This window comes from Benincasa hispida, chromosome 10, assembly GCF_027475165.1.
Source record: "Benincasa hispida cultivar pf3 chromosome 10, pf3_genome.v1.1, whole genome shotgun sequence".
NCBI classification, from domain to species: Eukaryota; Viridiplantae; Streptophyta; class Magnoliopsida; order Cucurbitales; family Cucurbitaceae; genus Benincasa; species Benincasa hispida.
The window spans coordinates 5,178,214-5,194,778 of record NC_143487.1 but is presented as its reverse complement, the minus strand read 5'-3'; the positions used below and the strand labels follow the sequence as shown (position 1 = coordinate 5,194,778).

Here is a 16,565-nt window from a genome sequence, read left to right as displayed (position 1 = left end):
TAGAGTTTACATCCATTCAATTTTGAGGTGAAATTATATATTGACCTGTGAAACTATACAATTCATGTAATTAAGATAAGTCTATAAACCTTGAAAAAAAATTCCATTTAGCCTAAATGTTAAAAAAAAAAATGAAAATTTCATCGAATTTCGAGATTGGAGGAAAATCAAAATTCTCCCCATATCGAACTTTCGAGGTGGTCGAAACCTCGAAATTTCTATCGAAATATTTTAAACTATGGCATGATATAAGATACCCGAGCATCAAGAGATTCTCGAACATCTTTGGACGATCTCGAGAGTTTGGGATGACCTCCTGAAATGTGAATTTTCTTAATTCCTGTATTAGGGCATCCTCTCTCTACTTTTTTAACCCTTCTTTTCATATATATAAATGTCACAATTCCGTATTTTATTTTATCACTAAAATAAATAGTGTAAACTATATATTTTAGTCTTGTAGTTCCTTTCTTAGAGAGAGATTCAAATTCAAAATGAAGTTAATATTTATTTTATAAAAAAAATCTTAAATTAATATATATTATTTTGTTGAGAAGAATAACCAATAAAATAATAGAATGATATTAATTTAAAAAGAAATTCATATCAATTTCAAAAAACAAATTATATTAAATTAATTACAAATTAATAAACAGTCATCAAAGTAAATTTAAGACATTTTCAGGTAGAAATCTTACAAAACAAACACATTTATCCAAATATTTCTAAATGTCTTAAAAATATTCATACAAAACAAACATGATAATTTAAAGATGTCAAAAATATGTAATTTTGAGCATCTATAATTTCAAACATCTAAATATTTAAGTTATCTACATTCTAGAAAAAAAAAAAACAAACAACTTCTTAAATTGTCGATTTTACAAAATGGATACTCAGAGTAAATGCACTTATGATTCTCAACAAATTATGAATAAGAGTCTAAATTAAGGGTTGAACTGATCTAATTATAAATTTCACGCGGAGTTTTTTCAAATAAAACATAATAGATAATATAAATTGATGCACATTCACAAAAGTTCAAAGTTTAAATTGGTACAACTCATAAAGTTTAGGAATATAAATTTATACTTTTTCTATTTTTCAATTTAATCCTATCACATTCATATATAATTTAAATAACTACATTTAATTGATGGGGTTTAAATCTCTCATGATACTTGGTACATGTTCAGAAGTAATTTTTAAATGGTCAAAACACTTTTGTCTTGTTTAAAATTACTTCAAAACATACTTTAATTATTCAAAATCAAATTATTGTTTAATTTTACTCATGATTGTGAATGATTATGTATTTTATATTTTTATTTTGGTCACGCACTTCAGATAAATTTGCCGCCACATTCTTGGAAGATGAACAAGGATGCATCGTGGTTTAAGAATGTTGGTAGGGGAAGGATCAGTTTGATGGTTTCATGAACTCTTATGGATCCCTGATCTGTTTTAGTTTGCAGCAACTCGATCGCAAATGACTCGCAAAGGCGCTTGAGGCCAAAGCTATTCGGAAAGGTCTAAAATGTATTCAATTAAATTTTAAGGATGGATGTTTTTCCCTTATTGTTGAGTTAGATGTTTTGAAAGTTATCAATATTCTAACCGGTTACTCAATGGATCTTACACAAGCAAAAAAAAAAAAAAAAAAAAAAAAAAAAAAAAAAAAAAAAAAAAAAAAAAAAACATCAATGCTATTTGGTTTGTGTTTTCGATGATGGTTGAAGTAAGTTTTGTTGTTCTAAGGTTGAAAATACAGTACCCCACTGTGTAGCTCATGAAGCTTGTTCAAGTTATTTTATATCTTTTGTGGAATATGTTTTTTTTTTTTTAACCTCTGATTGTCCTCCCTGATTTTATTCTCTTCTTAATGAAGGTACTTATATCTAAATTGTGTGATTAATGAATTATCCTTTTTCAATAAAAATAAAAAATAACAAATGTGATATTTATAATTTGAGGATCACTCCCAAAAATGCTATTAATCAACAGAATTAGGCTAAAATTTGGATGATATATGAGTTTTAATTCTAAAAGATGAGATAATTTTGAACTTATTGAAAAAACAAAGGGCAAATTGTAAAATCCACCTCCTCAAAGTATGGTGGTAGTTGTAGTTATATCTTCAAACTTTTAATTGTAAAAATTGGGCTCCTAAACTTTTATAAGTGTTAAAATTGGACCCTCAAACTTACAATAATTGTAGAAATTGGACTAAAAAATGATAAAAATTAAACTGTTAAACTTACACAAATGTTATAATTTATACAATTATGTAAGTTTGAATGTATAATTTGACCCAATTTTAATATTTATGTAATGTGGAGGGTTCAATTTTTTAAATTGAAAGTTAGAATGTATAATTGCAATTACTACCATATTGGAAGGACAGATTGCTAAATTTAAATATTTAAAAGTAGATTTAAAGTTAAAGTTTAATTGTGCTTTTGTGAACATGTGGATTTAGTTTACTTTTCAATATTAATTGTTTGGTTTAATTGGGACATAAATATCCACTCTTTTTTTTTTCTTTTTCTAATAATATGCATCTCTTAGTTACTACTACATCTATATATCAATTAAGCTATGTTCGTTTTAATAACCAAGACATAAAATTAACATAAACGTAAAAAAAAAAAAAAAAAAAAAAAAAAAAAAAGATATGAAATATTGTAGGTTAAATAATACTTTGTTTTTTTTAATACACCACAATATGTGTGTTGAATGAGAAATTTTGGACCAATCACAAGTTGCCACATCATTTACTAAATTAATGATGAAATTTCAAATCATTAAATTTGTGACCAAATAGGAGTTGACACATGTCCCAAATTGAAGTTGAAGACAAATTTTGATGACGTCCCGTGGTGTTATCATGATCGTTGAATCGAGTAAGATTAATTTAGCCCAATCGATATAATTATTTGGGTTAAAGTCCAATTGTGCCCAAAAGTGGGCTTAATGAGGCTTAAATACCAAAGTAGGCCTAGATCCAAGTAATTGGGCCCAAGGGCTAAGCCCAAATTCATGGGCCCACTAAACCCATGGGTCAACCAAGCCCAAATCTATGGGTCCAAACCCATGGGCCAGCCAGCCCAAGCTCATGAAGTCCATCAAAGAGTCCTATAAATAGAAGAACTCTTCTCATTTCAATGGATCAACAATTCTACATTCAGAGAGCCCAGAGATGATTCATCAATAAGCAGAAGACTCCCAAAACTCTTGAAGCTGCACTCCTAGAAGACAGAAGACCCTTGAAGACACAAAGACTCTTCCAAGACTTCTACTTCAAGAACGCTTGGTGCTTTTCTTCTTCAAGTCAAGCAACTTCATTCAGCCGAGAGAGAATCAGAGGATCAAATACTAGAGATCGAACCACATCGCATCAAATCAATATCAACATCAACACTAATTCAAGTTCAACTCCATGAAATATATTTCTCCAAAAACCTCGTGTGAACAAATTGGCATGTCCAGTGGAATCTCTCAGCATCCAAACAAGACAAATGGCACCAAAGAAGATGGCATCCAGAGCTTCCTCCACAAACAGCTCCTACACAGAACCTGTCACTCGCAGTCGCTCAAGGGAAGTTACACAGGAGCAAGAGCAAAGCTCCCTCATCGTGCACAACATCTTGAGGTAAATGACAGAGTCCCCACAAGGCGGGGTTATCATAAAAGAGAACCCCCTGTTTGACAACTCTTCGTCTGCGTCCAGCAAGCCGAAATGGGGTTCGCAGCCAGAGGTGGTTTCTGTCATGATAGCAGATATAACGGCTAAAGCGACCATGGTAGAAATGGAAAGGAAGATCAATTTTCTGATGAAAGCCGTCGAGGAGTGAGACTATGAGATCGCTGCCCTGAGAGAACAAATGCAGTCTTGAGAGGTTGCTGAATTAAGCCAAGCACCCATGGTCAAAGCAGCTGACAAGGGAAAGATCGTGCTGCAAGAAAACCAGTTGTAACAGTCAGCTTCGGTGGCCTCTCTGTCAGTCCAACAATTGCAAGACCTGATCATGACCTCCATAAGGCCTCAGTATGGAGGCTCGACTCAGATTTCCTTCATGTATTCTAAGCCATACACCCAGAGGATCGACAACTTGAGAATGCCTGCAGCATATCAACCCCCAAAGTTTCAGCAATTCGACGAAAATGGTAACTCAAAGCAACACTTCACCCACTTCGTAGAAACATGAGAGAATGCGGGAATAAGGGGAGAAGACTAGTCAAGCAGTTCATTAGAACCCTTGAAGGAAACACTTTTGTTTGGTACATAAACTTAGAACCTGAGGTGATCGACAACTGGGAGCAACAAGAGAATTCTTGAATCGCTTCAACAGCATTAGATGCACCGTCAGCATGATGGAGCTGACAAACGCCAAGCAATGGAAAGGGGAGCCGGTCATCGACTATATCAACCGATGAAGGGCTTTGAGTCTAGACTGCAAAGATCAACTCATCGAATTATCTGCTATGGAAATGTGCACGTAGGGTATGAACTGGGAACTCCTCTATATCCTATAAGGAATAAAGCCTCGTACCTTTGAAGAATTGACGACTCGCGCCCAGACATGGAGCTAAGTATCGCCAATAGGGGAACGAAGGACTTTCTGATCCACGAACCGAAGAAAGATAAGAAGGAAGTGAAAGGCGTCGAGAAGATTGTGAAATGTGCCATAAAGGAATCAATGGTCGTTAATACGACCCCATTAAAGTTTTCCTCGAAAGGGAAATAGAAGAAGATGGAAAAGAAACGGATGAAGCAAAAGACGTGGCTTAACTCTGAGGGAGCGACAAGAAAAAGTCTACCCATTCCCCGACTCCGATGTTGCAGATATGCTCGAGCAACTGTTGGAGAACCACCTTATCTAGCTACTAGAATGTAAACGACTGGAACAAGCCGACAAAGGGGACGATCCTAATTATTGTAAGATCACAAGGTCTTTAGCCACCCAGTTGAAAAATGTTTTGTATCGAAGGAGTTAATCCTCAAGTTGGCCCATGAAAGAAAAATAGAGCTGGATCTAGACGATGTGGTCCAAACAAATCATGTCGTGGTGACGGTAACTCCAAGCGTGCTGGCACCAATCATATGTTATGAAGAAATTGAGGATTTGGTCCAGTTTGGGTCTTTCGAACTTGTGGTTGTGCGGTGTCACGGGAGGTCCAAGCCACAGATCCTCAAAATCGAGGAGAGCACGTTGATAATAACAATAACAAATGCTGGATCCTTGTAACATGCCGTAAAAAGAAAGGATCAAACTCTACCCAAAGAGTCACGCTCTTGTCGAAGTTATAGTAAAGGGAGAAAGACACAAAAAATGAAGGGTAGAAAGAAGGCATGGAGGCCCAAGGCTGTTGATGAGGGAGACGAGGACGTTCCTCATCCCAGGCAACATGTGACGTTGGCGGTTTTCCTCCTGAAGAACTTCTGCGATTGGGGGTCAGAAAAGACACCAAAGGCTGCTACATGTCATGTTGTCAGTACTGCGGAAGAAGAAGATACCCTCCCAAGCCCATTTAAAATTGACAGAAGAGCCAAAGGGCTTATCGTCATTCAGCATAGACGATCTGCTCTCACTCCCGCAAGAAGCCAAGATGACCCTCATTGCGGCATTGCTGAAATCCAACGCATCTAGTGCACCGATATCCGCAGCACGTATGTATGCCTCGTGTTGTACATCCATAGGCTTCTCAGATAAAGATCTACTGCTGGGATCTAAATTGCATAATAGGCCTTTGTACATCTCTGGATACATTCGAGATCAGAGAATGGGTCGAATCCTCATCGAAAATAGATCCACCGTCAATATAATACTTAATATGACTATGAAAAAACTGGGCATACTTATGGAAGATCTAGCAAACAACAAATTAGTGATTCAAGGTTTCAATCAAGGCAGCCAAAGGACGATAGGCATGATATACTTAGAGCTTCTCATTGGCGATCTAAAGGCTAATGCGTTGTTTCATGTGATAGACTCAAAGACCACCTATAGGCTGCTAATGAGGCACCCTTGGATTCACGAGAATTGTGTGATTACATCAACACTGCATTGGTGTTTCAAGTTTTACCAAGATGGGACTAAAAAAGTTGAAGCAAACTTTAATCCGTTTTCTGAGGCTGAATCTCACTTTGCATATACGAAGTTTTACCTAAAGAGCGAGAATTCCGAAGAAACAATGCCCACAGAGACCTCACTGACAAAGAAAGCATGTGGATCCCAGTCAAGGTTGTCAATAGACACAGAGAAAGGGATGGGTAGCAAGGTACAAGCCTGATAATTAGCAGAAATACCAGTTATTATAAGCCTTTTATTTAGAATCATGAGGGCTAATAAGAAGAAAATGCGGTGATAATACCTAGCATTTGCGAAAAATTGAGTTTTGCGTCAATTAACACCTAAATCCTCACTAACCCCAATATCATGCGTTACTCCAAGCCAAAGTGTATATTTTTGTAGCAATCGCAGACAAACGCATGCGTTGAAGCCAGGCATCGGAAAGACAAACACATGCGTTGAAGCCAAGCAATCGCAAAGACAAATGCATGTACTGAAAGTTGGATTGCATGCGTCCATCGCATGGAAGTTGCGGTGATCGAATGCGTCCATCGCATGGAAGTTGTAGTGATTGAATGCATCCATCGCACAAAAGTTGCGGTGATCAAGCGGATGCGGTGATCATTTGGGAATTGCAACCACAGAGTGAAAACCATAATAGAAGGACGATCGCAAGATGGGAAGGACGCGTTGATGCTTCAGCTGAATCAAGCTCGGACGCATACCTTGGGAGTATCAATGAGATAAGACGAAGTGGCTTTGCCCATACCGTGACAAAAGCATCAGTGAGCCATAACACAATCATGATAGTTGTCGGCGTTTAAACTCTATAAATAGCCTTTGGACCTTCGTTTCAAATCATTCGAACTTCTGCCTCAGGGCAGAGGTTTGCGATCACAGACGAGAGCTTGAACAAGATTTTTATTGAGAATTCTTCACTTCCACAAACCAGAACGAGTGACGACTGGAGTTTTCGCTAGAGATAGAGCTCGAGAGAGATATCTCCACCATTCATCTATGGCACCACCAACAGCCTTGACACAGAATCCTTCATTTCACTTCTACCCTCTGATTGTATTACATTTTAGCTTAAGATATTAAGACATTTTGTAATCAATACATCTATTGATTCCTTCAATGCCATCTTCATCATCATCTTTATCTCTATCATTGTTTATCTTCAACGTTTATTTATCAAAGGCGATTGCATACTTAATCGTGTAGCCTAGAGATAGGACATATGTAGCAACCCACCGAAAGGTGTGTATTGTGTGACTATAGTGAGTTAATCCTCTTTGCTTGGTGAAAAGCTGTAGGAACGCTTGTCTATAAGTTAAATAGCCGTATCTAACTGCCTGAGAAGGTAAGAGATGGAACACACTAAAGCAAAGTATGCATTATTCCTAGAGATAGACACAATCTTATGCTCGACGCAATCATGCACTATAGAGATATAGTCATGCGGCTGACCACCGAAAGGTGTGCGATGCGTTTGTGCGATGAGCTGGGATTATTCGGGTGATTCAAGATAATAAACATTACTATGCATTAACGGTTGTTGTGTATCTACCTATTCTCATCGCAAGTTTTCTATTGCTCAATCTGTTTAGTTAGGAGTAAAAGTAGTGTGTAAATCCATTAAAAAAATTTATTTTTCTTTTCATCGCCTCATACGCATTGCTTCACCAGCATTATTGAGTGACAAGTCCCTGTGTTTGACCTCGGATTACCCGAGAAACTTGTGTTTGCGTTATACTTAGCGTGAGCGTAAGAAAACTTGTGATAGGAATGTATGGTCATTGCACACTAGATTAACGCATTTTCACTCCGACACATGTCCTCTGACGCATGGGCATAAACGCATAGCTTAAGTCATGTCTAACGCATGATTGCGTACACAACCCCATCCGTCCCTAATAATTTTCCGCTCAATAAAGCTTCCAACCCAAAAGAGGGTGGACATCCCCAGTGTTGGAGAGACACCTGTGGTGAGGGACGAAAAAACCTCAAAACCTCCGATTCTGCACTATGTCCCTTTGTCGAGATGGAAGAAAGGTGAGTCACCTTTTACGGAATGCTCAAAAGGTTTGCAAGTTGGCGACATAGAAATTCTAAAGGAGGGTTTTTTCATACCTATCACGCCAATAACGAAGCAAAAAGTCCACAAGCCGGAGGCGGAAGTGACAGGGTTAAATCTGCCCGAGAAGGGAACTAAAGATGGATTCAATCCCAAGGCTAACAAGTTGCTGGCGAAGGGGGGGTTATGACTTCACAACTCACACTGAGTTCAAGAGCTTTAAGATTTATGAGCAACCGAGACTCTCGTCGACCCAAAAGAAGATTTTGCAAGAGGGACAAGCTATACCTACGTCGAGGGCGGGACTCGGATATGAATCGTCAGAGCCGGTCCGCATAATCAGAAAGGTGAAGCAAAAATGGCCAACAACAATCATATCACTGTAGAAAAAGACGATAATACAGGGGAAAATGAGGGCAAATATGAAAGAGCCTTAGCCTTCGATCGTATTAGGCTGTCTGTCGCATGTACCTTGGTCTTCGAGAGATTGAGCATAACAGAAGTTGAAAGGGAAAGCCCTCATATGATTCCTGGAGCTACTCGACGCTCAGTGTTTTGAAGGTTGACTCTGCCGAATGAAAGAAATGAGGAAATCATCTGTCTTCCGCCGGTGGTAGCGCGACCTTCTGCCTTCGAGAGACTAGATGCAGTTCCAAAGGAAAGTAAAGGAAAACCCCGTACTTCCGTTTTTATCGCCTGAAGCACGAGAGGGTTGAAGATCCCCTCGACGAATATGTCTCTAGTGAGACAAAGGGGAAGGGAAAAGCCTGCGGTGACGCCCCCGAAACGACTATAAGAAAGAGGGGCCTGATACCCCAAGCGTCAATTTGGCAACGCCTGAAAGGCCATCCAACACGAAGCCATCAGGAGAGGAAAGAAATGATGGAAAAATACTTAGTACCGTCCTCTCACATATGAAGAGGAAGACCTTTGTTACTTTAAACACAGGTGAAGGCTCGCTCAAAGTAAAGAGGCGCGACGTTGTCTTCACCTATCTTCATAATGAAAATTTAGAGTATGAAGAAGAAAAAACTTCATGCCACCACGTCACCATCACCGAAGAATCGGAAGAAGGTATGACCGAAGAGGAAGTGGAAGACGCTCCACAAGGTCTAGAGGACGGTGGTTAATCCACGGTGGACGAGCTAAAAGAGGTGAATCTAGGCATAACAGAGGAGTCGCATCCAACTTTCACCCGTGCATCCATCCCAGAAGAGGAAGAGGGTGAACACATGAGCTTGCTCATCGAATATAGGGATGTTTTCGCTTGGTCATACAAATAGATGTCAGGACTAGATTCGAAGGTAGTAGTCCATCATCTCGAGATCAAACAAGGGTGTCAACCCATTAAGCAGGCTCAGTGACGTTTTCGGCCGGAACTTATCCCCAGATTGAGGCTGAAGTCAATAAGCTTATTAAAGTTGGGTTCATATGCAAAGTCAAATACCCGACGTGGATAGCCAACATTGTCTCGGTAAGAAAAAAGAATGGACAACTTCATGTCTGCATGGACTTCCGCGACCTAAGCAACGCATGCCCGAAAAACGATTTTCCATTGCCCATTAAAGAAATCATGGTCGATGCAACGACGGGACATGAGGCCTTATCCTTCATGGACGAATCATCTGGGTATAACCAGATACGAATGGCCCTCACAGACGAGGAAATGATGGCATCTCAAACCCCAAAAGGGATATATTGCTAAAGGTGATGCCCTTCGAGTTGAAGAACGCTGGCGCTACTTACTAACGCGCCATGCAGAAGGTGTTTGATGATATGTTGCGCAAACACGTGGAATGCTATGTGGATGACCTCGTGGTCAAGACCAAGTGATGATAGAACCATCTGAAAGATCTAAGAACTGTGTTTGATCGCCTGTGAAAGTACCAATTAAAGATGAACCCCCTCAAGTGCGCGTTTGGCGTAACTTCAGGAAAATTTTTAGACTTCGTTGTGAGACATCGAGGGATAGAGATAGATCAATCCAAGATTAATGCATCTAGAAGATGCCAAGGCCAATGAATCTGCATGAGTTGAGTAGCTTGCAAGTTCGTCTGGCCTACATCTGGAGGTTTATTTCTAATCTGGCAGGGCGGTGTCAACCCTTTCAGAGACTGATGAGAAAGGGAGAAAAATTCGAATAGGATGAGGCCTGCCAAAATGCCTTCGATAGGGTAAAGAGGTACCTGATCAGTCATTCTATCTTATGAGCCCTAGTAGTGGGCAAGCCATTGATACTGTACAATGTAGCACAAGAGAGATCGTTGAGGGCACTGTTAGCACAAGAAGGAGACAAGGGAAAAGAACGTGCACTCTACTACTTAAGTATGACCCTAAACGGAGCTGAGATCAATTATTCTCCTATTGAGAATACGTGCCTTGTGATCTTCTTCGCCATAAATAGGTTGAGGCACTACATGCAAGCTTTCACAGTCCACTTAATTGCGAAAGTCGATCCCATCAAGTATGTTTTGTCCAAGCCAATCATCTCGGGGCATTTAGCCAAGTGGGAAATCATGCTTCAACAGTATGACATTGTTTATGTACCACAAAAGGAAATCAAAGGGCAGGCATTGGCCGACTTCTTGGCAGATCACTCAGTTCCATCAGACTGGAAGTTGAGTGAAGACTTGCCCGACGATAAAGTTCTCTTCATAGAAAGCTCAGGGCTATGGGTCATGCTGTTTGATGGTGCGGCACGGAGAAGTGGTGCGGGGGCAGGCATCGTCCTCATTTCGCCAAAAAAGCATATGCTGCCCTATAGCTTTGCACTTGTTAAGTTATGCTCAAATAATATCTCCTAATACCAAGCCTTGATAATTGGTCTCCAAGCGACTTTGGAGATTGGGGTGGCTTGCACAGAGATTTTCGGTGACTCAAAGTTTATAATCAATCAACTTATAAAAGCTTCCTTTGACGAGAAGGCCCCTGAGCAACCAGAGATCCCATAAAGAAATTGATGCTTCGCCCGTCGCGGTATGAAGAGTGTTGGTTGAAGGGCACCAAGCTTCACGGAAAGCTCGAACTATGTCATCATTACGATCATATGTGTGCAATGAGGTCGTCATTGCGCCAACCAAACTAATGTCACGAAGGAATCACTGGTTTAGACCAACTACAACTTTGAGCCACTCCCGTAACAGTCAAGAAAGTCGAGTTCTCTAGGGATTTTTGTCAGGGCGGTCCAGCGGACCTGGCCCTCAATTATACGACGCCCGAGAGTTAGCACTCGATCTAGATTAGGGGTCTTCTCATGAATAGAAGATCCCAGGATCCATGTACGCTCTCCCCAGGTGAAGGGCCTTCCATCGATAATTTGGAAAAGATCATATTGTCCTCTAGACTTAGCTAGCGATCAGCGAAAGGATCGGCTAATGACTTTACCACAAGAAGGCTAAGTCCTTCCTTTTTGGGTTGAGTCCGATCTTTAAAAATCACGAGGTGTATCTCATTAAATGAAACGTGCTCGGTGAAGTAAACCATCGTCCTGCAAAAAAATGTTATAAAGGAATGAGCCTCAGCCATAGGGTTCCGAGATAAAAATAGAAATAAAAAAAAAAAAGAAAAAAGAGGAGAAAAAAAGAAAGAAAGGAAAAAGAAAACATTTTTGTTTATGTTGTTTGCTTAAAAAAAAAGGATAAAAAAAAGGAAAAAAAAAAGGAAAAGAGAGTTTTGCTGAAAAAAAAAAAAAAAAAAGACAAAAAAATATATACATATATTGTTTATAATAAAAGAGAAAAAAAAAAGAAGAAAAAAAATAATAAGAAAAAAAGAGAAGAAAAAAAAAAACAAAACAAGGAGGAAAAAGAAAGGGGCGTGGAACCGTAGGGCGCCCTCCCATCTTTTAACCGGCGAGGTGCACGAGCCCGGCGAGCGACGGCCGACGAACGCAGTAGTGGCAGTCGACGGCTAATGGTTGGACAGACGACAGATGCGGCGGACGGCAACAGCAGATGCTGAACGAGCCTCGAACGAAACTGGCATTGGACGGACGGCAAATGCGCGGACGACGGATGGCGTTTGACGACGGACGGTTGTGGAAGCTTTGCAGCAGCGCTCAATTCGCGGGTGATGCAGGGTGGTTTGACAACGGGCGATGCAGGGCTCAACTTCGTTCATCAGGCGCGGCTGGGCTAGGTGGACGACTCACGGCTCCGACGGCTCGGCTTCGGCTGGGCTGCTGCGTGAAGATGCTGGAGATGGCTCACGGCTCCGGCGCATCTTGGCTCGACTCTGACGGCTCTGACAAAAAAAAAAAAAAACAAGAACAAAAGAAAAGAGAGAGAAAGGGATTCTTTACCTGTGTTGGGATGGGATTGGAGAAGGCTTAGGGTCCTATTTGCAGAGGATTCTAGAATCGAATAGGAAATCCAAGATTTGTTTAAATCAAGATTTTTTTTTAAAAAAAAATCAACCCCCAAATTTCACCTTTGATTATTTTTCTTTTCTCCTTTCTAAAACTTTCGGCCATGCACCAAATATTTTTTATTAACCTCGTTTCAACCCCAAATTAAATCAAATGGGGACGAAACTTATTCCTTTATTTTAAATTCAATTGGGGACAGAGCTCAAAGTTTTATTTTTGTTAATTTGGCCATATCTCAAATTTCTTTCTTAGAACCAAATCTTTAAGTTTTAACCTCCAAATCAAATTAAAGTGGTGAAGAAACTTGAATTTTCATTTTCTTTTTTTAAAAATAAAAATAATTTTTTTTTTTAAGTTACCATTCCCAAATAAAATTGGTGAAACTTGAATTTTCATTTTTCCAAATTTTTTAGTCTTACCTCTAAATTAAATTAAATTGGGGTGAAACTTGAATTTTTATTTTAAATTCAAAATTTCTGAATTTTATCCCTAAAATCAAATTAAATTGGGACAAAGCTAAAAAAATTTCGTAAATTTGGCCATATTCCGAATTTTATCCAAAAGTCGAGATATACTTATGTACTAAATTCATAGTTTGACTGACACATCAATTGAGGTCAAATTCAAGAACATATATATTTGGATTTTGATTCCAACTTTATATTTTTCGAGATTCATCCACTTATATTTGTGCATAAATCTCGAGAAGGGGCATTTGTTTAATGAGAAATTTTGGACCAATCACAAGTTACCACGTCATTTACTAAATTAATGATGAAATTCCAAATCATTAAATCTGATACCAATTAGGAGTTTACACATGTCCCGAATTGAAGTTGAAGACAAATTTTGATTATGTTACGTAGTGTGGTCATGACCGTTGAATCGGGAAGATTAATTTAGCCCAATCCGATATAATTATTTGGGTTAAAGTCCAGTTGAGTCCAAAATTGGGCTTAATGAGACCTAAATATCAAAGTAGGCCCATATCCAAGTAATTGGGCCCAAGGGCTAGGCCCAAATCCATAGGCCCATTAAACCCATGGGTCAACCAAGCCCAAACCCATGGGCCAACCAGCCCAAGCCCATCAAAGAGTCCTATAAATAGAGGAACTTTTCTCATCTCAAGGGATTAGCAATTCTACATTCAGAGAGTCCAGAGAGAATTCATCAATAAGCAGAAGACTTCTGAAGTTGCACTCCTAGAAGACAGAAGACCCTTGAAGACACAAAGACTCTTCTAAGACTTCTACTTCAAGAACGCTCGTGCCTTTCTTCTTAAAGTCAAGTACATCCATTCAGTCGAGAGAGAATCAAAGGATCAAGTACTAGAGATCGAACCACATCGCATCAAATCAACATCAACATCAATACCAACTCAAGTTCAACTCCACGAAATACGTTTCTTCGGAAACTTCACGTGAACAATGTGTTATATAAAGACAATTATGAAAAAAATTGATGGCCAAATCTCTAATTATATGATGTTAGTACAAAGACAACCAAGTGTGTGGATTTTACAAAAAGAATTGTGGAGGTAGTAAGAATAAAGTAGGTCGACTATATGATTATTTATTATGAAATTACTTAGTTATACCTGATCCAGTATGTTAGATAATAGCATGGAAGATCGATACTTTATTAATGTTAATTTTTTTTGTTATTATTATTATTATTTACAGCAGGTAGGGTAGAGGATCAAACCGTAAATATCGAAATTGATAATACAAGTTCATATTAGTCGAATTAGGCTATTGTTCGCTCTGTTTCGTATTTTAACAATATGTGAGATGAAATTTTAAATATTTGTTAATACTGTATTATTTTTGTCTCTATATTTTAAATTTCATTATATTCTAGTCTCTATATTTTAAATTTCGTTATATTTTAGTCTATGTACTTTTATTTTTATAATTATAGTGCATATATTTTAAATAAATCTTAAATTTAGTATTTTAAAATAATAATAAATTCTACTAAAGAAATGACACTGAGACCATAAATGAAATGCCAATTGATACTAAATGTTTATTAAAAATCAACAATAAATTAACTATGTTGAATAACTTTACAATTTATTGAAAGTATATAGACCACATAGAATGAAATTTAAAGTACAAGAATTAAAACAATGATAAAACTTGTAATATTTTAACTACGTTGATTCTAAAGGGAATCAAATTCTCACGTAAGGGTGAGATCGCATCACATTTGATTTTTCCATTTTAAAGAAACAAAATCACAACAATCCATATAAATAACAATGGAGATAAACATTATATTCAGCATGCTATTGAAGACGTGAAAAGGGAAAACGTGGCTCACCTTTGTTGAATCTTAAGCTTCTTGAAAAATTCTCTTTCTTTAATCATGAACAACTCTTCAGGATCAAGGACACCATCGTAAGAATAACTTTGTTATTCTCTAGGATTCCAATAATTGGATAAGTGGTCTTCAATACTTGGAAGAGGAAGAGTTAGAGAGAAAATAGTGTGAAAGTAGAGAGGATTTTAGTGTGGAGGCTCAATATTTTTACACAAAATCAATTCCTTACCTTAAATGGGCTATAAGGATATATTTATATGGAGAAGAGTTTGTATTTCCTTTTATACCCTTGGTGCTAATTAAGTAAATAATCCTCATTTAATTAATTAATACACTAATTAAATAACTATATATTAAATTCTATTTAATATATAGTTAATTTATTAACATACAAACATCAAATATTTATATGTATCCATCTCTCCAACGTTATAATTAATTAATTCTTCACGAATCTAATTCACTTGAGTTGAATGTTTGAATCTCATTCAAATATTTATCTCTTACATAATTTGGATTATAGATCGTATCTATGATTAACCATTATATATTAATCTCATTAATATTAAATTCCCTTAATTGATTTGAATAATTCAAATCATTCCTCATTACTATCCTTTAGCGAGCTAAAAGGGGACCTTATGGACCTACAAGTTAGAAACCCCAATGATATAAGATTAATTAATTAAACCCTTTAATTAAATTAATAAATATTCATTAACTACCAATCACTCAGCTTAAGGATCGATAGCTGCACTCTTCGCAGTGCATATATATTTTTGTGCCCAGGGATATAATCAATCAACAATGAGTCGACCCTTCACAAATTACTCATAACTACAGCTGGGTCAATTTACCATCTTACCCCTATAGTTACATTTAACTCTTTAAGTACCACTGATTCCTCTAATGAACAAGAAGTTTATAGTCCAACTATAAGCTAACACCTCTTGGACAAGTGAGAGGTTAAAGCCTCATTGTTTGAGACCCGAAATCAGCTATTAAAGAAGCAATTTATCTACTTTCCCTAAGATAGGGAAGGAGTGAATTCCATCTTGTGTAGTTGTGTTCCTAGCTCCTTACTCAGACAAGTCCCCAAAATGGTAGACTTGTTAAGTCGGCTAACATAGTCACTCTTACCCATACAGATCAAAGGATTGCCCTCATAAACAGGAGTTCACAACTCACTCAGGATTAAGGTCAAGTCACATATGGTCATCCTAGCGAAATGTAAGTCTCTTCTAGTAACAGGGTTGTATAGAGAGCCTCATTTTGTGGTTTGATCTTATACAAACTCTTTATATAAAATACTCCCGCTCATATGTCTCCACATGAACGGTTAGGATAAGAACAATTGTAGCACTTTACAACAATTGTAACAACTATAAAGTGGGTCGTATTCATAGTGTCACCAAGATAAGGTACCCAACCTTATCCATTTACTATAGAATATTGAGGTTATTACTTAAACATGATCCACCTATATGTCAACCACATACATGTTTTAAGTTACATGAAATAACCTTGAATCTTAGTTTATTGGATTGAATTAATATAGTCTAAATGTTAATAAAATACCTCTTATCTTATTAAATATATGATTTGTATTTACAAACTACAAGATGCATGTGATTTAGGATACCAAGTCCAACAATCTCCCACTTGTACTAAAGCGAATGGATGTACAATATCAAACATAATACAATAAATTATGGCATACAAT

General features: G+C 37.7%; 1 protein-coding gene across 1 annotated transcript; it reads left to right on the top strand.

The window, feature by feature from the left end:
- Positions 1–10,478: 10,478 nt before the first annotated feature.
- Positions 10,479–10,955, top strand: LOC150033057 (uncharacterized). The gene has a single exon (XM_090306268.1). The coding sequence runs from the start codon at positions 10,479–10,481 to the stop codon at positions 10,953–10,955; it is 477 nt and encodes a 158-aa protein (XP_090162394.1).
- The last annotated feature ends 5,610 nt before the right edge of the window (positions 10,956–16,565 follow it).